The sequence below is a fragment of the Pomacea canaliculata genome, linkage group LG10 (genome assembly GCF_003073045.1).
Source record: "Pomacea canaliculata isolate SZHN2017 linkage group LG10, ASM307304v1, whole genome shotgun sequence".
In the NCBI taxonomy this organism is placed as follows: Eukaryota; Metazoa; Mollusca; class Gastropoda; order Architaenioglossa; family Ampullariidae; genus Pomacea; species Pomacea canaliculata.
The window spans coordinates 23,253,654-23,276,403 of record NC_037599.1 but is presented as its reverse complement, the minus strand read 5'-3'; the positions used below and the strand labels follow the sequence as shown (position 1 = coordinate 23,276,403).

At 44.5% G+C, this 22,750-nt stretch overlaps 1 protein-coding gene and 1 long non-coding RNA gene across 8 annotated transcripts in view; one reads left to right on the top strand and one right to left on the bottom strand.

Annotated features, from left to right (window-relative positions):
• LOC112573313 (interleukin-6 receptor subunit beta-like) overlaps window positions 1-22,750 on the bottom strand; it is an 82,551-nt gene that overhangs the window by 11,266 nt on the left and 48,535 nt on the right. For 5 of the 7 annotated variants that reach the window (XM_025253545.1, XM_025253544.1, XM_025253546.1 and 2 more), the window contains exons 2-11: window positions 10,978-11,343; window positions 10,147-10,422; window positions 9,413-9,542; window positions 4,616-4,639; window positions 2,601-2,779; window positions 2,367-2,509; window positions 2,084-2,246; window positions 1,666-1,757; window positions 580-802; window positions 59-219 (exon numbers count right to left, since the gene is read on the bottom strand). In XM_025253545.1, coding sequence (XP_025109330.1) covers window positions 59-219; window positions 580-802; window positions 1,666-1,757; window positions 2,084-2,246; window positions 2,367-2,509; window positions 2,601-2,779; window positions 4,616-4,639; window positions 9,413-9,542; window positions 10,147-10,422; window positions 10,978-11,080 — 1,494 coding nt within the window. In that variant the 5' untranslated portion in view covers window positions 11,081-11,343. Of the gene's footprint in view, window positions 1-58; window positions 220-579; window positions 803-1,665; window positions 1,758-2,083; window positions 2,247-2,366; window positions 2,510-2,600; window positions 2,780-4,615; window positions 4,640-9,412; window positions 9,543-10,146; window positions 10,423-10,977; window positions 11,344-16,059; window positions 16,613-22,750 lie in introns of those variants that run through there. The other 2 variants (XM_025253547.1, XM_025253550.1) reach the window with 2 other exon arrangements.
• On the top strand, window positions 12,240-16,053 carry LOC112573315. The gene is made up of 3 exons (XR_003101209.1): window positions 12,240-12,746; window positions 13,239-13,628; window positions 14,233-16,053. It is a non-coding gene; the product is annotated as an uncharacterized LOC112573315 (long non-coding RNA).

Here is a 22,750-nt window from a genome sequence, read left to right as displayed (position 1 = left end):
CTCCTTCATTCACTCAATCATTCTCAGGCAATAAAAAAAATCATCCCAGAATACTGACCTCAATATCACACTTGAACTTCATTTTGGAACCACGGCACCAGAAGACGCTGTAATTGGCCGTGTCTCTCTCACGTGACCAGCTGAGATAGAGCTTGCTCGTGCCCTGTGCTGACGTGTCCGAGTCTACTTCCACCACAAAGAACCGAGGGGGAGCCGGCGCTGCACAAACATGGTAACAGTCAGCCCCTGTCGTCTGCAGTACTTGTGTATGACATTTTTATTTAAAAAAAAAACATATTATGCCAAGTGTTTGTTTGCATGCGTGTGTGAGTGCGTATGTGCGTGCGTGTATGTTTGTGTTTCTGTTTTGTATCCATCAAATCTCGGACCCCGCTAAGTCTCCAAATATCGGAGACCGTTCATGCGTTGTGAAGCACTGTGAAACGACAGTCCGGACTCACCGAAACGACTTGAGCGGCACCAGCCAAATGTCCTGTTGTGGACTGTACAAGTATTATAATCTCTCTAACGCACACACACACACACACTGAGACGTTTTCAGGAAACGAAGTCTCTTACTGTCCGACAGAGGGTTGAGACGAATGGCGGAGTGCGACAGCGACAGCTGTCCTAGCTCTGTCACGGCAAACAGCTGCACGGTGTAGGCGCGCGCTGCTGACAGGCGGAGGAAACACGACGTGTCTGCTCCTGTGGTGTTGTAGATGTCCACCACCTGGTCTCCGTCAAGGACCCGCAAGTGGTAGCTGCCAACGATGCTGTAGCGAAGCGGCTGTGGGATGGGCTGTGAACAACACGAAAACAACTTGCAGGTGAGGACAGGTGAGTGGAAAGGCGACATTATTATGATGTGATTATTATGATGATACTAACTCAAATGTTAAAATTTCTAAAGACTGGTACCCAAGGCGTGTGTCTTCCAAACTAGATAGTATAAATGTCCCTGATTAAAATGCTGCAAATGGAAATTGAGCAGCAATCAAATAAACTGAGAAATAAATAAATATGTCAAAATAATGCTGGATGGTCAAGTGAATGAAAAGAAAGTTTCATCAAGACAGTGAATAAAGCTGCATAGATAATTCATATTTACATAGTTAAATACATATTTAGGATATTTAAACAAATCTGATCAGACAAAAACGAGATAAAATAATCCTAAATTCTGCGTCCATGATTCATCTGACATCTTTCTATATAATGCATGTTGAAGACGAGTTTAAAGCTTAATTCTACACAAAACTGCCTTTTGGGTTTTGAAGTTTGTCTTTAGAATGACAAGCATTCATGTCTAACAAATGCTGTCACACAAGTCAGGCTCAACTACCCATTTCAGGATACAGTACATAACCTGAAAATAGCACTGTTAACTGGAGTTTATTTGGAACTTTTGATATGTGGCACAGTTGTTTGTGATCTTTTCTTTTTTTTTTTTGGGGGGGGAGGGGGTTGTTTGATTTTGCTGTCAAGAGAATCACTAATATTGTCTGCCAGTCTGCTTCATAAAAATTTCAAGGATATGATTGTTGACTGCTTTGAACTTAAATCAGAGAAACCGACAAATCAGATATAAATGTAATCCATCTACAAAAATATTCTACAATGGTGACAGAAACTACTTCAAATTGTAATAATTCTTTCGTGTACCTGCCAATAGACGATCACGTGACGACAGTCATCGACATCGCACGACAGGTTTGTGAAGCAGCCGACACACATCTCGGGGGCCACTTCCGGCACTGTCACAAAGACAACCCAGTGAACAAGGACTGTCGTTAACAGACTGTCATATCACACCAAGACAGCTAAGGTACCGTCAGGTGGTCACACTACTACCACTGTTTGCCGTTTGAGAGTAATGCTAGTTATTCCCGCTGTCTTGCAGTAATTGTCATCACCGTTCTAAACATACTAACACCGTCACTGCAATGCCACCTCCTCGCCACTGTCACTTACAGTCTCCTGATAATACAGTGAGAGTCGTGAGGACATCAGCCTTCTACTTAAATGTCAACAGTTGATTGTGGTTAGGTATTACTGTAAAGTGGCTTAGGCGACAACTCACCCGCCTGACCAGTGCGTTCGATCTTGTACTGCCAGTCACTCTGGTACATGGACTTGCCGGGGGTCCTGGGCCACACGGCCACTCTCACGGTGTACTCGGTAAATGGAGTCAGACCACACAAGAGGACCTCTTCGGGCTTTTCGTCCTCTTCTGTCACATTCACCTGTCACAAGTGAGCAAAAGACAATGTGAGAACGAAAGTGTCCCTCGGCACTAACTGCACGCGCGTACACATAAGCACAGAGACAGAGAGAGCAAATAATCCTACAGAGGTCTGCTATACCTGGTTCCACACACCCCACTGCCACTCCGACTGGTACTCGACCACCGCCACTTTGGAGTAAACCGACGGATGAGACCAGGTAAGCAGAAGGCAGGTGGCGTTCCGAGCCTTGCTGGATAGGTTTGCGACAGGAGCAGGCTTCACTGAAATAAAATAAACATTCAAAATGATAATTAAATCTGCCAATCACAATAACTAGGTATGCTTTGTCACTCTAAATGTACATTCACTCACCAATATTACTGGTATTTATTATCACAACACTGGAGCTCGCCGTTACGAGCTGTGTGGGATCCAAGTAGCTCATGACCTCCACAGACATGTAGTACAAAGCACCTTGCCGGAATCCTTTCGGACCACGAGTCCAAGTACACGATGTTTTGGTCTGAATTGGACAGTCACGCTGTTCCCCACTGAAACACGATCAGAAGACAGTGGCAGTAACCTCCTACACTTACTAAACCTCAAAAGTCGCTTTAAAACAAGATAAAATATTGGACAGATGACACTTGAACTGCAAAGCCAACCACTCTCCTTATTCGATAAGAATTACGAGGCTTTTTCTGATGTATATAACATCCTGATATGCTTCCTAGTATGAAAATATTTTCTTTCAAAGATAATAAAACCTTTGCAACTTAATACATGTAATGGAGAAAGTTTAGACAATTTATTAAGAATAAGTATGCTCTTTTACTGACTAAAATGCTTAAGATCTCGAAAGTTAACAACAGAAGTAATCGGAATAACACAAATCCTGAGTCAAAGGTAGTAGCAGCTGCACTCGTATCATGGTGTGACTGGCAATGGACAGGTGAGAAGCCAAAGGTGTTAGGTAACAAGAATACCACTGTTGTGAAAATTAGCTTTAGCTGTGTCTGTGTGAATGAAAGGTGTTGGGTAAACGGAACAGCTCCATTACTGTGAAGATTAGCTGTCGGTATGAATGAAAGAAGGTCAATGTGGATATCAACAGAGATGTCATCTACTCTAGGGTTGCGGGTAGAAGGTATACATTACTCCTAGCAACCTATCCCATAATGCTAGTCCTCTTACACACCCTTTTGTAAGATCATGCTACTCTCAGCTCTTGTTCTTGTTGTTTGGTTCCTCTTTGTGTTTTCTGTATTTGATTTTATTCTTCGTTTAGTACGGTTGTTGATTCTTTTATAGTTCAAATGTTATTTGTTTGTTTTTCTGTCCCTCGTATGCTGTCCGTGTTTCGTTCTTGTTCTTAGGCGCTAAGAGCATGCTCCTTAGGAGTGTGAGTGTGCGCTTTACAAATTTTGCATTTATTATTATACCCGAGGACAGCTAACTATTCACTGGTTGAAAGCAAGCTGCGTTTGTTTGCGATCTTCAAGAAAACAGACATGTAGGGTGTCCTTCGGGTATAATATTTTTTCTGCATGATGATGTTAGAAGTTAGTTTTAGAGATGTTTACAACCAGTATGTAGGACAGCGTGGTGCGTTCTGAGTACACCACAGGAATTTATCAAAACTATATTTATGTATGAATCCATGGATGGGTGGGTGTAGGTGTTTGCGTGTGATGTGAGCTGTTATGACATAATAGCCAATGTTCTAAACAATGTCTCTAGTTCTAAAGTATGGTGGAATGATTCGAACTTCTTGAAGCTTCATGTTTGATGTGTAGCATATGTTCTCGATGACCGTGAGTAGACCATGGCATGTCTTCTTGAATAACATGACATGACTTAACAAATAATAATAATAATCTTGTTCGTGCTTCATTTGTGCTGATAGAATATATCTACATGGACCGGGTCTGCGGCGTTTACTCTCGACATCTGGATTCGTGACCAGTAATAGTTGGCGAAGTAATTAATAAAAATTGACTAATTAATGACAGTAACCACTAATCTTCTGTCTGTGATTATGTGACAGTCAGCTGTTAGCACTGCAGGATTTCAATTAAGTAGTATATGCTGCTGCTTGTTAAAGAATTAATACTGAGAGTGCTCATCATTTATTATGTTAATGAGCAATAACATTTTTAGGTTAATAACTCCCAAGCAATGTCATCTTCTCTACTGATCACACTTTAATTTTCACTCGTCAGTTAGATCAACGGTTGGTTAGTGTCCTGGAGTTAAGCTGTTATCAGTAGGAATATTCTTATTTGTCTTGGCAATGTACTTTATTTGTTTATTATTAAGTAGTTAGCACATAAATAAAAATGTAGTCAGAGTACATCGTAATTGTGAACCAGAAAAGGACTACATACGAAGAAGCTGATTTGGGATGCAAGCTGCAACAGTTTTCATGCATTTATTTATATTTATTTATACAACACATTACAACCTGCGACTACAGCATCAACAGCGCTTTGTACAACGTCGACGATTTCTAAGTTGAGTCAAAAGTAGACTGAGACTACTGAGACTGAGATGGCATTACAGACGACCTAAGTGACCTGGCTTCCAGTCAAACTGTGACCTTTCACCTCCTCTCATTTCCTACCTCTACTGAAAACATTAAATTTAGCGCTTTATGAAAATGGATGTAAAAGTAAATACACAAAGAAAAAGTGGTAAAGTAAATACAAAAGTGGTATTCATAATACATCGACAAACTAATGAAAATTTAACGAACATGAAAAACTGGAGTAAACCTATAATACATAAAGAAAGGAAAAATTTAACACGTATACATGGTTATCTCAGTTTCAAAATAAGAAACACCGTGCATGTGCCTTATGACTGCCCGATGAATTAATAATTATTAACAACAACAACAACCATATTTATTTTAGGTTCTGTCTTTCTAAAGACTAATTTCACCTGGATGGCCAGGTTTCTGCTGATTGAACTCTTTTTTCAGGGAAAATCTTAAAATTATCTCTTCCAAAATGGTCCAACAGGTGGCAGACGGAAATTAAAGAAATAAAAGCAGAAATGGATTTCGCGAGTGAGACAAGTGGAGGCGAGCGGAGCGACATGTGGACTAGTAGACTCTGGGGAGGACAAAGATGGCCAACCTGTGACTGTTTTCAGATAAGCTGAAATTGTTGACTCATACACAACAGTGTTTATTACATTATTCCTGCCTAACGTTCCAAGCAGTTTGTCTCGTAATGTTGACAACAATCAACAGATTTTTCGTTGGCATGGTCGTACTCGAAGCCAATGCTGACAACAGAAAAAGCTCTCGGCTCAGAAGAATGCAAACGCATGGACCTGACGGCTGTAAAATCCAAGATGAAGGGTGACAGAGTACTTCTAAGGAGATGACAAATGAAATGGACGTAAAAAGCTCGGCTCAGATTGCAAACAAACAGAAGAAGCAGAAAAACTGGTGTGGCGTGAAATTTAACAATAAAAAGCTTGTAATCTTATGAACGCATCGGGAAAAACATCCATGAAGATAGAATGGCCATCGAATCTTAATACCATGCTGTAATTTACTATTTACTTTTCGTGCAATTTTCACGACATACAGAGCAAGGTGTAAATATGCCGAGGAATTGGATACAACTTCAATGTCAGACCTTGTTTTGTCTTTTATCGTTTGTGTGTGTGTGTGAGGGGGAGCTGGAGGGCGCTTTGTAGAAGCATTTTGTAAAGCAGTATATTAAAGTGTTGAATCTGGTTCCCAGTCACTTAATCCCCAGACACTTAATCCCCTAGACTTTTAATCCCTAAGCACTTCATCCCCAGACACTTAATCCCTAAACTAAATCCTTAACTATAAAAATTATGAAGTCAGCGAAAAATTTAATTGAAATTCAAATAATTCAAATTCAAATCATGCTATTAACTTCAACGTCATTTGAACATCTACAACATTAGTTAAAGTTCATATAAGCTAGTAAATTTAATGTTCTTCAACAATATGATATGAAAATTGTTCTTGAGTGTTCGCGAGGTAATTGCTGTTAATCAATATGAAAGTAAGCTAATGATCGGAGGTACAGAAGACGATCCATTGACTCATATCTCTCTACAATGTTGTCAGGAATAAGTGTGTGGGGATGACGTATTCTAATTCAATGCTTTGACAGAAGCATTACATAATGCTTTATAAAGGATTAAGTGCCTGGGGATTAAGTGTCGGGGATGAAGTGACCGGACACCGTTGAATCTATGTACTGGAGGCTGACCTACACATACATCACGTGATTAACTGTATTTTAGAAAATAGTTTTGTTTACATGCAACAAGCAGCAAATGTCGCGTACACTGAATAGTAGCTGAAGTATTTTGAGGTCAAATCCATCCTGTGGTTGTAGGTTGTGGCTAAGGCTGAGGTCAAATCGACCGGTGACCCCAAAAACATTTCACGTTCTCGTTACGCAGAAGGCAAATAATTCACTCAACTTCTAAGCGAGGCAGCACATTATTTTCTAAGGTAAAAACAAATAAAAAATACTTTGTAATTTTAAGAATTTGTCTCCCGGTGTGCGTTTACTGTTTCCATATCTGAGTAAAGTTGTATTTACTGATAAAGAAGATCTGTAATTGAATCGCTAAAACTTATTTCACAGAGTGAACCATATTCATTCAAATCCTGCAGACATTTTTATCGTTCATTCGTGTTGTAACGATCTTGTTTTCGATAAGTTCTTTTATTTTCGGCGCTGTTGTCAGGATTAAACCTGTCTCTCGTAATGGAAACTGAAGAATGCTGATGTGTTACTGTTAATTCCAAGGGTTTGGAGAAAAAAAGTTACAAAGAAAGCCATCAGTGGTTTCCATAGCCACCTCACCTAATTAGCCTGATGTCCTGCACCAGCAGCTTCAAAGAGTGAAAATACAGCCCCCATCAGGTTGGGGAAAAAACAGAAGCAGAGTGCATTTACTGGCTCAAAGAATTGGAGAAGAGACCATGAACATCGATCAAGAATTTAATGAAATCGCGCGCGAGAGTGCAATGAATTTTTTAGTAATCTTGTTGAAAAATCCTAATCTGTCGCATCCTTTCTCACTTGAATACATTTCACCAAGCGTCCAAGTTGAAGACGAAGAAAAGTGTCTTTTCCTAGAGAACAGATAAAGAACAGATGTCATTTCAAAGGAATGCCCAATGATATGCGGAATGACGCTTCGATGAAATGAAATGAAATGAAATGGAATGTTTTTCCCATGTGCCAGCAGCTTTTGTGTGCCTTCAGTCTGCATGTACCTCAAACCCGCTCAACAGTTTGCGAATCTCGTTCATGTTACAGCCCTTATGTTGCATTTACAATTCTTCATCCTCATTACTGCGGTCTTACGATCACAGCGAAAATCGGCGATTACGAATAACAAACCTACTTATAAACAGTACTGGGGACAGAAGTTTACTGCCAGACATTTATAAATGCCTTTCGTAATAAAAATTGGTATTAAACGTCGAAACAAGTTGAACACATGGCATCCGACATTTGTTTGTATGTTTGTACTGTTTCACGAGAATCAACAAGTTCTGTATTCTTAACAAAACTTTAGAAGGTTCACACCTTTATGCTGCACAAAGATAAAACATAGTCAAGCCTTTCTCATTCAGGATGAGGAAAAAATCCCATCTGGTAAAAAAATATCTAAACTAATGTCCCAGTTATTATTTAGATGCATACTGAAAGAAACTGTTTAATGCATTAAAAGATTATGGTGGGGATGACACTTTCCAGAAAGGACACGAGGCAAACTGCAGGCTAGGTGTAACATTTCTTTTACCAGAAGCAGCGCTTTGATATTGTTTTAAAGCTGCATTAAGCAGGCTGTAGTCTCCTAACCCTAGCCTTTCACACAATTCCAAGTCATCAGTGTCGACTCCGCTTTGCATAAGTTCAAAATGATGGAGAACTCAAATGTCCAAAATAACAAATAGGATTTCTGTGCTATTGGTCATCTCAGTCTTTAAGCCTGCGATATGCATTCTGCATTCATTCTAGTCCGTGAATGTTCAGTTATAGAGGACTTTGACCCCTGTCCGGTATCAAATGTCCGTGAAAAGCACAATAATGTAGTCCTTTAGCGGGTATGCATATCCACCTAATTAATCATATGCTTTGAGCAACCTTCTTCGTCTGATCCCATACTTTAATACTCGTACATCTCCTGGATGTACGTTAAGGAATAATTTCGTGCTTCAGACTATCTGAAGACGATAACAGACAAAATATCTTGAATTACTTCTATCGTAATCTATATTTTAACATATGAATTGTTTCAAATAAGGTTACCAGGTACTTGCTTTATCCTCTTTGTGCCGAATGACAAAACCCATCAAGTTAGCTTTTAATGTGCTTCGCATATATATCGCAATATCGGCGTATGGCAAGGAATCTTTTTCTACAAATGTGATCACAGTTATAACCCTAAATCCCTGGGTATCGTGATGCAGGCTCCATCTATCGCCCCAATAACAAAAAAGAAATTCCACCCTGGTTTCTTTTTTGCCAGCCTTGGGAGTTCCATTCCTCTAGGCCAATGAATAATATCCCCAGCGAGAAAGACTGAAAACATTCTGCAAAACGGGCATTAATGTAACTCGGTACCCAGATACATAAACATACTATTGAAAATGGAAATTAGGGAAATAAGCTAAAGAATCCTGATATAGCCAACCTGCTGCTACATCATTTTCCTACTTGATAATTCAAAAAAGATCAAATTTTTTGCAGTTGCGTTTATACTGAACCTCTGATTATATGCAAATCAGTCTAGTCATTCACAATGTTATGACTCGTAATATTATAATACTCATATAAATATAACTGCACATAAGAAGCCAAGGAAATCTCTGACTTAAAACAAATGTCTGAAGTGATTTTTGAACTGAGTTTCCAATGCAGATTCTTCGATTTTCGTCCTAATGTTCAATCGCGATAGTGTTTCCAGTTTTGTCCTCGCGACACTTATCGTCATCATCTACAATATCGACAGCCACCAGCGCTTGGAGCAGCCATTTGGAAATACGAAACTACCGACGAGCGCTGGTTTGATAGAACTTTCTGGCATCTTGCTACGCTCGCGTGATGCTAACTTTTCTCGCGTCGATAAAACGCACCTCGAGCAATGTTAGGTACATGGATGCTCACCTGATGGTCCAGACAAGAGTGACGTTGACTTTGTCCAGGTGGTTGAAGTTTCGCCCGAGATCCCACGTACATGTCATGTTCTCCCAGTTGTTGACGATGCAGTCGATGTTCTCCACCTTGACGGGGCGGTCTGAACAATGGGAAAGAAAAACATCTACAAGCCTGACGGCCTTTAGTCACACCACATTTATGACCTTTCACCTAAACCTATAACCCATTACACGTTACAATGCGATGACACTGTGAGGAAGTCATAATTGCACCTCATCACGCCACCAATCAGAACACTCGCAGACGAAGTATTTATATTTAGAAAAAGGAGTGATCTTGCACAAATAATATGTTCGAAAATGTTCGACTCTTCGGTTTTTATAAACTGAGCTTCGTGACTCTCCAGTCACCCACACATCACAACATGAATCTCACGTGCACTACGGACATATCTGCTGAAGTATAAATATTTGACCTACACCCACATACTCAGGGAAGCCCCTTTATCACCATACCCTTTACGTGGTTGCGGCCCACGAGAGAATACCGGGATGCGCAAGCTGTTAGCCCGTACCCCTCGGTCACTACATCATGATACGTACAACACGTGTATTATAATAACAACTACACAGCAAAGCCGGGATCTACAGGCTATAAACCGTATATTAGCTTTTTTATGCCGACATCAACAGCCGAGCATAAAATCGCCAATCTTGTGGTCTCATCAACATCACGACACTTACAGTCGGCCAGCACCCGCTGGGAGCCGATGAACTGCTGTTCCCCATGCGTGCGATTCAGGATGCATGTGAAGAGCCCCTCATCCTGGGGCTGCCGAATGGGGTAGCGGAGGCGAATGGTACGTGAATTGATGATGTCGACGTAATTGGCCGGAACCAGCTCGCCATCGCGGCGGAAGAAGAGCCGCGTGGAGTTCTCCACTACGTCCCTCTTGGTCAGATTGCAGAACAAGGTCAGGTTATCGCCCACGAATGGACGAGGGTCGTCCGGCCGCAGAACTGCATGCAATTATTCAAAAATAGATCATCCTCATTGATAAATCGATGGTGTGAGTTAGTTTTCATTTATTTAAAGTTGAAAGACAAAATACGTCTGCCTTAGAAACACACTAGCGAATCTGCTTAATTTAGACACTCTCACAGCTGTACGTGTAGCTAACTCCCTCGACCACCGATAATTGCCAGACTACCTGGTACCAGTCAAGTAACGATGACGATGACAAAAAATATATATACAAAATATAGCTAAAGACCATCGGCTATTTCTAAATTCACCTCCCTCCTGTCTAATCAAATCAGAAAACTGCAGGTTAGCTCTTTATGAGGTATGTATACATACACATTTAAACACCACAGTTTAATTTTTCACGTATACGTATCGGAACATGGTGAAACATCGCAGATTAACTCTTTATCAGGTATCTATACACATTCAAACACTGTAGTTTAATACTTTGTTGTGTGACTACACACATTCCAATACTTTGCCCATATCTGTACATGTTGAGAACGAATGGCCAGTCACAAGCCCACCCGTGCAAACACTTTGCCTACCTCCGTACGAGTTGGGGGAGGACTGTCCAATCACCGGCAGGCAACAGGCCAGCAGGCAGGCTGTCACGAAGCTCAGATGATGAGGGATCTCCCTTGGCCGCATCCTGCGCCTTTCCCTTGCCGTCTGCACGTGACCAACACGCGCTCACATCGTAGGATCCTCGTGACCAGCAGGCAGCCTAGCGAGAAAGTCGCCCAGCTGTTCGGACAGGAGGATGCTGGTTCATTTCCTGACTACGTCTTCACGTCGTAGAGAATGCTGAGGTCAGGGGGTGGACAGAAAGCGCAGCAACCAGCAGCTCCTCGCCGTTTACCAGGCTACTGTCGATACTCCCAGATAAGGTCTAGAAACTTCCAAGACGATTCCTGTAACAAAAGCAAGAGACAATTGTAGAATTTTAATCTCGTAAAGAATGCACCAAGCAGTAAAACCTACGAACATCTGACAGAAGAACAGACTAGCTAGCGAGGGAAGATCTTCGTGTCATAGTATGAGAAATAATAATGATGCAAACAGAATAGACACTTTGGTGAGCAAAGTGGACATTCTCTTAAAGACATTTCGGATCAGATTATCAGATTTTGAAAAGCCTGGAACAGCGACAGGCAGACTGCATGTTCCAGTCTTGTGGAGGTGGTCTGCTATATTTCTGCCCCAGTGCTTTCCGAAGCGAGGCTTTGCGTGTTCTTTCATCACATAAAGAATTTGTAATTCCACAGGATGAACTGGCAACTGAAGCAGTTGTATGTATCGAAGAGCTTATGGAGAGAAGTTGAGGTCGATACTGTGTGACAGTGCGAGCACATTATAACAGGAAGACTGTCTTTATGACATTCAGACAAACTACAGACAACAAGCTGCAGACATTGTCTCGGCCTGCTGGAATCAATAGTCATTGTGTTCGCTGGCGGAATGAAGTTCTCCTGCAATGCCAGGCCAGGGCGAGACAATTGTAGCTCTGAGCCGCCTCTGACAATTGTTAGATATGGTGCGGCCAAGTTGTAACAGCCTCTCTGTTATCTCAATAAGTGTGGTCAAGTCATACCAAGGCTCGTGGTCATCACGTGGTAAGACATTCCCGCTCACCCTCCCTTAAATACGTAGATATTTAACTGACTTCAGAATCTGAAAGTTTTTAAACTAAAATCTCTTATGCCTCGCTTCAGATACATATCTTTACATCGGGCGTCATCGTTACACCCACAGCGCCATCTCCATCTACTGTCAATGTTTGTGTAAGACGAACGCACACTTACCTTACATTCCACGACGTATTACACACACACACAATGGTCGACGAGCCCCCCAACCTCCCCCCTCCCACCGCAGATGAATAGGTGCATCGAATCGAAGAGACACAAGCTTAGAGGAATGTCACCGACAGAGTTATAAAGATGGCGGAGAAGACCAGTGTGTTTCCCGCTCACTCGGCTATTTTTAGAGAAACTGGTGTCTTACATATGACGTCTTTTTCTGCTTCAAATGACGTGGGACAAATGACGCACACATGACGTCAGACACAATACGTCATTTGTACAGGAAACACTCCACGAACTACAACTCACTGCAGTCTGAGGCCCAACAGAGCAGACGTCAGTTCATGTCAACACTTATCTTCAGGCGACCTTCCTGACTATACTGTCCGGGTACTTCTACTGACCATCCACGCTGGTGTTCCGGTCATGTGCCTCAGTTCACGTGGGTTCCATCCGCTATAGCTCCAGCCGACGGGAAGTCGCTGCCCAGAGGCAACGTGGAGAATTGAAAGGTAATGAGCAAACAAGCATGGCTACGACACGTCTGTGCATGAAGGTTCTCATACTGCTGGCACCCGTTCCCGTTGTCTCTCTTTTAAAAAAAAAATAAGACGTAACCATCATGCAATGTCTGATGTTATATTCGCATGGCAGATTAGTTATTAATTTCCGGAAGGGGTTAATAAAGATGTTTTGTATTTGTTTCCAAAGCAATAAATCACTGTCAGACCCCGCTGTTGTTTCGCCATTAAAGCTGTAATCATAAAGCAGTGGCCAAAGCTGTCACTTTTTTTATAACTTCGGAAACAAGATGATTTTCTTTCAGGATCCCATTTTACTCTGGGGAAAACGACTTACTCTCGCTTCATAGCTACGACTCCAGTTGCTGAGGTGCGACGCAGCGCTGAGTGGCGACGGCTGAGGGCGAGTTGTCCAGCTTGTTTTTCCAACTGTTCCATGTTCCTCCAGTCCACTCCTCTTATCTTCTTTGTTCGTATTCCTAGGGCAGGGAGATCGCCGACCTTCCTGCTGGTGCTGGGGATGACTACCAGATCTCCTCCATCCGCTGTGCTGTGGATGACCGCAGTGCTTTCCTCTCTCATCCGGGCAATTACCTCATGTGACCAGCCAGTCGTACCAGCTTCCAAGTCCAGCAGCTTGTGCAGCAGTCCTTTCATTAATGGAACGGACTTCGGCAGTCGTTCTTTCATCTGCACTGCTCCGCTTAATGCGCTCAGACAGCGGCGATGTTCAGATGACTAAGAGCGTATGAGTTGTCTGCCCTGCCTCGGCTCACTTTTTTCTGATTCATCAGCCAACTCGTCCACACGCATCTTGATGGAGACCGCACGTGCGCAACGCATACTGGGGAAGACACGCAGCAGGCTCCTCAGGTAATCACTTTACAAAGAGCATGGCAGGCTTTGTTTTTTGCCATTTTCTGCCTTTTTGCTTGTTGATACAAGACGGATCGGAAATCTATCTTTTATTCTTTCACGGATCTTGTTAAATCTTGCTTTGGTCTGGGAGACTGGCGGAGCAGCTGCAGCGCCTGCGAGTCATTTTTTTGTATGAGAATTGTTCCCCCTTTTTGAGAGCTGAAGGGGCGAGGTTAAGTGAGGGATGTATGGAGAAATAAGACCCAGTCTGCATCGTTATTGCGGTTGAGTTGTTTCTTGGAGACTAGCTGTAGACACTCCTCTCTTGTTTCTCTTCACGCTTGTGTGTATTTGGATTGTCAGACCAGGGAAAGTCTACATTTCTATTGTTATTTTGTTTAGAAATTGTACCTGACAAAACAACATCAACCGCCGTGTGAAAAACCGCTCGACAGACATTATCTGCTAATTTTCATATCATCTTCTGGACCGTAATCCCTTTACCCACAAGAAGTTCAACACATCGTTAATATGCTTTGCCCATAGGAAGTTTAAGACACAGATGGACCGTGATAAATATTGTTTATAGAAAAATGTCTACTTCTGATTGACTGTTCAGACAGCACCAAGGCGGGCTTTGCCCACAGAAGCCTCGACATGCGGTTCCATCAGAGATACCGGCGGGACACTTTGTCGCACGAAGTGCTTCCTGTTTTCTTCGAGCGATGACCGACCGAGGGCCATTCAGGAGAAAATGTATCCAACTACTGCCAACACATTCGTGGCGTAGACTTAATTCCCGCCCAACCATTCTTCAAACTGCGCCCCTGGGCCCTGGAAATTATTCTTTGGAAACGATTCATCAACACACATTCACCTGGCGTGGCACCGAAGAGCTGTGCACACAGACCGGACGGTCCCACAATGCCTATCTGCGGGCTGCTGTCCGCCTGCCGTCTGTAGGTCACTTGTCTGCGTGCGTCCGCGCGTTGTCTGTTGACGGCCGCTTGTTCCGGCCTCACCCCGCCGCACAGCTCTGTCAATAGTGGGACGCGCACAGATCACTGGCACGTGAAAGTCGCCACAGCACCGTGAAACAGGCATTTACACTAATCCTGGATCAATGGAGCTCGGCGTGTTAATGGCATCACGCACTCACAGACACGCATGCACGCACTATGCTCTCCACAGCACGTATACATACGGCTCGCACGCAAACAACCCACGACAAACATTCGATGCGCGTGGCCGCACACACACACACGAGCACCGATACACGCGCGCAGACAGACAGGCACACCAAAACACATACACTAATACCGCGGTATACAATCGTGTTTGCCCATGTATGTGCGTGCGCACGCAGGCACAACAAAACACACAAGCATGGAACTGAACCACGTACGCACCGTCGCACGCATTAACAAACGCACGCGCACTCCATTGCTATGCGTACGCACTCATGCGAAAGACAGGTCCGGAGGGAAGGGTGGGTACTGCGAGAGAAGTAGTGGGGAGGAAGGGGGAGTGGGCGAGGGTGGAGAGAGGGGAGAGAGAGAGGACGAGACATGCGCACGGCATCTGGCCACGCGGATGATGGCGGCAGCAGCTAGCGGCAGCGAGGTCCCGAGATCATTCACATAACGCAACTGCCGACCTGCCCAGACGCTTGATCGATGACTTGCGTCCGGACATCACAAAGAACTTGACCGTGTTGATTACATCATCCCCACCACCGCGCGCGCCATCTCTCCCCCTTCCCAGCACTCTTCCACCACCACTACCACCACCACCACCACCATCACCATCCACAGCTTCCCGCGGCCGCCATCGTGCTACCGTGGAACAACCGTTTCCACGCCACCCAGGACTCTCGTGCAACGCGCACGTGCCCCCTCAACCCGTGAACCAAGAGAGCGCCCCTTTCAGCAAAGGAATTGAACCCCTAGGGTTTCCTTCCGGTGAGGTGCCTTCTGACTGTAACAATGGAAATGTTGCCAGGTGAACAGAGCTCACAGACACTAGACTATTTCGTTGTCTTTATAGATTATTTTGAGAAGATGGTAACAAGACGCATTAGGTTGAAACAAAAATGAAGTTCATAAAATCTTTATAAAGAAACATGACAATAAACACATCAATATGAACGCCAGCCCATAAACAAAAAAACTAATAGAGTTAGAGGTTTCTAAGCCTAAGGGCCACAGGGGCAGTGTATATGGTCCATTATGGACACCAAATGTGGAAACAAAAATCGCTCCTCTTCTCCCTCTCCCCTGATAACTCTGGTATTAGTGCTGGGAGGGTAGAGGGAGCCACAAACCCAAGCAGCCAAGGACACATGCTAAGGTTACCCTGCCTCCCCAAAGGTGTCGAAATGTTTGCTTATGATACGTTGTGTGGCGTTAAAGGAAGAGATCGGACAATGCTTGACTCGTGCTCTTACCTGAAAATAATCTCAAAGGTCAAGCTGGTTCGAGCGAAGCCCGCTCTCCCAATGCAAAGATAAGCCAATGAAAGACAGACTGCAGACACCATACTGCAAATAATCCTCGAAAATAACCATGCGATGGGCACGAGCACAAAGTTTAGTCTTGCTTGTCAAGACGGGGCTTAGCTGCTGACAGGTCTCTCTCCCAGCCAAGCCATCTCCCGCGGCCAACTTGCTTGCTTCCAGGAAATGCTCCATCACCGTTGCCAGCAGTGTAGACAATCAGTCTCTACTATCAGTCTTGGACAGACCAGCCCGAGCCATGACTACCTTGCAGCACGATAAAAATTATAAAGATAAGGCGAAGTGCTGCCATTTCGCGAGAATATTACAGCCGGCAGCCATGTCGGGACGAGAAGGGGAGACAATCTCTCTCGTCAACTGTGGTTCTTCTCCCACTGGCCTCGGCTTCATTTCTAACGACTCGCTCCTCCAGTGCTCCCCACCTCCCTTTTGCCCGTCAGCTCGCGTGGGAACTGGTTTGGTCTTTATGTCGTACAAGTGGGATTTTTCTTGGGGGGTTTGTGGGGGGGAGTCGGAGTGGCACACGGGGGATGCTGCAGGTCAAGTGGAGGGAGGGGAGGTAATGGCGACCTGTGACGTGGCAGCAGGCAGACGACGGCAGGCGCACAGGCTGACAGACGAGACGCGGTCCACAGAGCGCCGCCTAGCGGTAGGCGTCGACGATGAGGAAGTCACACGCTTCGATAGGCCCTGACATTCAGCGACTCCAAAGGTCAGACAACCCTATTACCCACGTCTGTGTGAAGATGACAGCAAGAATTAGGTGGCAAGCCCGTCAAGGGAGACTAATCACCTCCTCACCCCTACCCCCAGCTGTCCCCCGCACAGTTCTCGGCTCGGCGAGGGTCACCAATAAATCGCAGTCGTGGTTGAGGATCAACTGTAGAGAGTGCAGAGTGATGGTTGCTGGAGGGCGACGGTGGAGGAGCGGCTTTCTGATGTCACTTTTACGCCTGCTATTTGTCGCCATGATTTCTGCGGTCATTAACGGACCGTAGTTGCCTCCCGTCTCTCCCCCCAACCACCACCTTATTCACACCTTCCCTTCTCACCCTTGGCACCTTCCTCCGATCACCATCACACACAAATACTATCTCCATGGTAATAATGTTCAGTTTACACAGGTCACAGGCTTTGAACCGATATACTTATGCAGCCCTTTACATGCCCATCAAGTGGCAAGCCTGCTCAAAAAAGGGGAGTCTAATCCGACGCCGAGGGAGGTAACTTGGGGAAATCAATCCCCTCTGAATGTCAATTACCTAACTAAGTGATTTTAACGAGTGCGCGCTTGATATAATTTTATTTATTTTTTACTTTTGAATCGAATCACCCGTCTATTTTGCAGAGTTTAATGTAACAGTTTACTGGAACGCAAAACTGCTCTCAAATGATTTGGCCATCTCCGAAAACGATATTTAACGACTTGGGGGGAAAAAATCTATTGTAGACACAGGCCTGCAAGCATCCCTGTACCCAGACACGAGGTCGAATGTAAATGAATTCCTGTGTGTCGTTAAAGCAACAGCCAATGGGTGGGCCTGGCACCGTGTCTTCATTTAGCATATCCTTGGTGCCACGCTTTTCCTCCCTTTCTGTGAATGTTTGTAGGTCTGCATCTGGAAGCCAGAAGTGAGCTATTCGCTCAGATTTGTGAAAACAGTTTCTGTTGCTAAGCGCCGGGTGGTTGTTACAAAGAAGTGATTCGTGGTTTGTGGCGGAGCTTTCACAGAGTTATTGTTTAGTCGCTTGCCCTGACTTGTGGCACCTGTCGAGATCGAGTGACCAGGATTTACCGCACAACTCAAACAATGTCAGCATTCCCAAGAGATGGGCTTCGTCCTAGGTGTAAACTTTGCGGCCTCCCATCAGGCCATGCGGCGGAAAACAGTGTGAGTGACGTAACGTGCTTACCAACGTGCGCGTGCGACAAACACAAACTCTCAAACACGGACTACGTTCTCCATTCCTGATTAATCTGTTGACAATAGTGAAAAATACCACAATGGTCGGTGGCCTTCTTTGTAGTAGGCAAAAGCCAGATCGCGTTTTGTAATTACAATAATGGACAAACATCATTTGCAGGTCAAGGCCAACATTCTAATTATGATAATGGACAAATATCACGTAATGGCGAGGTCAGGATGTCCGATTGCCCATTACCCTAATGAACAAATATAACTTAATGGCCGCAAAATGATAAAAGCCTGTTACAACATCGCTTTTTCAAACTGTGGTCGGCATGCATTTTAATTTCCCAGAATGAGGCTTCAACATGAGAAGGACGCAGACCATCCGGGGTGCACGCGACCTGGAGCTGTGGCTGCTCTCTCGCTGGGGGAGGCAATAAAGCGACACGTGTGCAGATACGCACAGATACCAGCGAGGAAGACGGAGGAACAAACAACATGCACGAGCACTGGCGCACGGAGGACCGCACACGAGCTGTCCGGACAATGGCGGCCAAGGAACAAAGAGGCGATTGGCTTTGACAGCAGCTGCCGTACCGTCTGCGCTATCGCGGGTCCCAAGAGAAGAAAAAGCAGATTACGACAGACGGGGAAATTGTGGGGTCTGCGAGGGAGGGGACTGATGTTTGGCTTTGACCTTTTCTGTTATTTAATTTTTTTATGGGTAGAATTTTTTGTTAGCTTTTTCCCGGTTTTTTTTTTTTTAAATATTTATTTTAACACGTTCACGATTTTAAATGTAAGCAATCTCAAGCCAAATAAATGTAATTCTTTCGTTCTGCCTCCCTACTTCTTTACAGCTTTTTCTCCCGCAATCTTTTTTTCCCCCGTTCTCACAAACAATGGCGCGGGCGCTGACATGCGCAGCAGCAGCCACCCGCACATACTCCGATGCCGGAGCATCCCACAGACAAGTATATTTGTCCGGCTAGCTTCCCAGGAAAACCAAACTTCTGGCGAGTCTTTTACTGAGGAAATGGCGAGGCTGCTATTATCTTGCAGCGAGATGCAGATGCCAAACAGACGCTGGAGCGAGCCTCAAGAGTCATATTCATTACAGGCGGGAGCTAGCCTCCCCCGAGTCAGCGCGTGAGTCAACATGGCGGCTATCACTGGTCATTGATGAACTGTTGGCTAAGTCAACAATCCCTGATTTCAGCAGCCGCCTGTTCACAGCGACTCTTTAATATCCGACAGTCTGTTCCTCCTCTTAAGCATTCGCCAGAGTTACCAAACCTCCAAACACTATCTTCTCAACATCTCCACTTACTCCTCCCGCCTGCTTGTTCTGCTTTATCGTCTGCATACTTCCCTCCCCCTCCCCAAACCCTCTGCCACTACCATCATCATCACCACCACCACAACCACCATCCCCCACTCACGGATTCGTCTGCTTGTCAAGTATGAGGAATGTTTGCCGCGGACTAATTGAAAGCCGAGAAACACAGGGCTGGCTCCTGTTCCCTTTCTGGACTCTGTGTTTGAAGAGCTGCCTGTCATGACTACTGATAGAAGAGGACAAGATCCGCGTCTCACAGCCGCGGGAATTACTCTGTTGCCTGCTGCTTCACGTGCCGAGACGTCCGTTAAGCCCCTGCTAGCATGTCCCTCCACGTTCACGTGGATTCTTCTTCGTAACACTAATCCCGTACTGATAAAACTATGACAGTGCCCATACCTTACACGAATTACAGTTTGTGTCAGCATGCACATCATGCACACACTGCAAGGATGGGAGGAGGAGAACCCCACGTGCCCTACTTTCAAAGTAACGTCCCCGGGTTTAGTCTATTCTAACTGCTTGTTTAACTCTCGGCTGATTGATGGCCCTCCCATTCTCCAACCAGCTTTGGGAGCTGGCTTTCAAGCTACAGCTAGCTGCCTCCTGCCCTTTTCATTTTTTTCCCACTGCGACATCGACTTTACACATGAACGGTTCTTTTTCCAAAACAGAGTGAGCAGCGGCTAGCACCGTTAACAAAGCGAAGAGGAATTGGTTAACAAAAAAAATTTTTCAGTAAAATTAACATTTCTCCCACGTGACATCGTACCTTTACGCTCTCGACCATGCCAGTTAGAAGTACAATTAGAAAAATCCAAAAATAAGTTTTATCATCAGAATCAAGCACGGACCTCACATCTACGATAACCGCGGTGAATTCTCTTCACACTTCTCTGAGCTTTGACAACTCCATTCGGTTGCTAACAGATCATATGACACCATTGAATTCTCGAAATCAGATGGTAATCTGGGGTCCTTCGTGCCTTCTATTGGCGTCCTACATTTTCGCCATCTTTGTCGGTTGGTTACGACTGGTGTCACGCTACTCCGAGGCTAGAGAGCACTTCCGTGTCACAGTTGTAGGGAGGCCAGTGCGCACAAAGGTCGTGGAGACGGTCAGGACTACTCGCCTGTCGAGACGGGGCTATACATCAGTGCCACCTCGCTGCTAGTCGCCGGTGTCCTCCCCCTCCCCAGTCAGTGAGGAGGGAAATGGAGATTTACTGCTTCGGTCTGCACTGCCGAGTGCAGGATGGAACGAAAGGGCTTTTGCTCTGTTAACAGCCTGAGTGTTTCGCTCCCTCGGGTTTACGGGCCGGCGACGTGCCGACCTCCCAACCTGGACAGTTGTCATGTCGGCAGCCGACCTCCGTCGGGCGAGAGACAGAAGGCAGAGTGGAATATCGATGATGTAGCAACTGTATAAGGACTGACAGGTATATGTGTCATCAAGATACTACCAATGCCACAAAAACTGACAGATCACAAGTCTTTCAAACCACGAGAAAAACACGCACAGTAATGAGGTTGATTGCTTGTGATAAAATATAAATATATGACTCTTTGAAAAGGTGTATTTATTGCGATCAGATTTATTTATGATAAGGTTTTTATATTGTTTGTGATGAGGTCTATTTATTCTTTGTTTGTCTACATCTAAAATTTTCAGGTTATGTTTATTTGACATTTGTAGTAAGGGGTTTATACATTGCTTCTTCATGTGCGTGTAATTCTATTTTTGAGGCAAGTTTTTTTTTCATTATTTGTTCATATGCAAGAAATTCCTTTTTTTTTTAGGCTAGGATTATGTACTGCTTGTTCGCATCATTCCTGTGTCAGTGTAGTACACCGGACCGTAAAGTAAGACTGCATGAAACAGAAGCGACATTCAGACCGAAAACAATTCCGTGCCACAGCTTGGAAGCAAACAACTATCTCGGATGAAAAAACAGAACACCACTCACCACTTTCTTCATTCCTTCATTTTCTAAAGGAAAAGAGTGAGCAAGGATGGCATACAGTGGTCAATTCATCTTTGTTACTCGTCTCATTTTTTTCCAACAATAATCTCTCTGCCTATCTCTCTCCTGGACCCTGTCTATTGACCCACATTGCAGCCAGTAGCAGGCCGACTGCAGCGACTACATCGACTAGTGATGTACAGTCCTCAGGAAGGCGGCCAACATTACGACCGTACGGAGCTTCCCTAGGGACAGACTTACTTGTGGTGAACCCTGCAGGCAGGCACTACATTACATTTATGTCTGGCACACTGCACATCGACATGCTTCCATCAGCATTGTTTTCGTTGAGATGTTGATCTCTACCTATGTAACAAGCTTCTCTCCTGGCCATCCAGCATCGTAAATATGATTGTATGTGAAAGGTACCAGGGCGAAACAATCTTCTCCAACATGTCCTGCACTAGACACGGATACTGGATGTGTACCTACAGCTCGCAAACCACTACAGCCAGTAGGTTACTGTAACCTTTACTAGAGATATTAAAAATATGCATCGGAAATATATTATGCTTTCCCCCAAAAAAATCCTTTTCTTACCATCTTCTTCTTTCCTAAGCTGTTTGCTACCTTTTGGCTTGAACCCTAAGGCCTGCACTTTGGCAAACACTGGCTGGGACGGACGGGAGTCCACCACAAAGTTGGAAGAGAATTGAGGTTGATGTTCTGCCCCTGATGTTGTGTCACAAAATCTGGCCCAGGTTTCCAAAGCAGGGCCAAGCCAAAGGTCGAAAATGTTGTATAGATGACTGCACTGCACTACAAAACGAACAGTTTAGCAAACTTCCATGTAACTCACTCAGACTTCTGTACTTGGTGCCCGAGAGGACCAGACGGGTTCTGTACACACTGCGCAGTCTCAGCAGCTTGGCAACCACCCGGCTGCATCTTTGTCCGGCGGCCACCCGACCGAGCGCAGAGCGATGTCTGGAGTAACCAAGCGATCCGTTTCCAAGACTCCGGACCTTGCCCAGAACAATCGAATCTCACAAGCAAATGAGGTTTTAAACTTGACAGTTCCAGAACTTTCTGGACGCCAACATGCCGTGAGAGACTGGAGGTGATCGCACCTGCCACCTGACGAGTAGTGTGACTATGTATTGTCAGACAAGAAACTTGCTGAAGGTGACAGTTCAAGTTACTGGAATGTTGAAGTCAGGATGACAACATGTCGAGACCATACTGTGCCTGGTAGATATGTTGTCTACCACATGGGATTAGTTTCACAACTTCGCTTACTTGAATTCCTTCTGTTGTAATAACTGACATTAACATGTTTAAACTAGGGAGTGCGAATAATTATCGATGTAAAACTATGTCATTATATATGTAATACTATATTATTATAC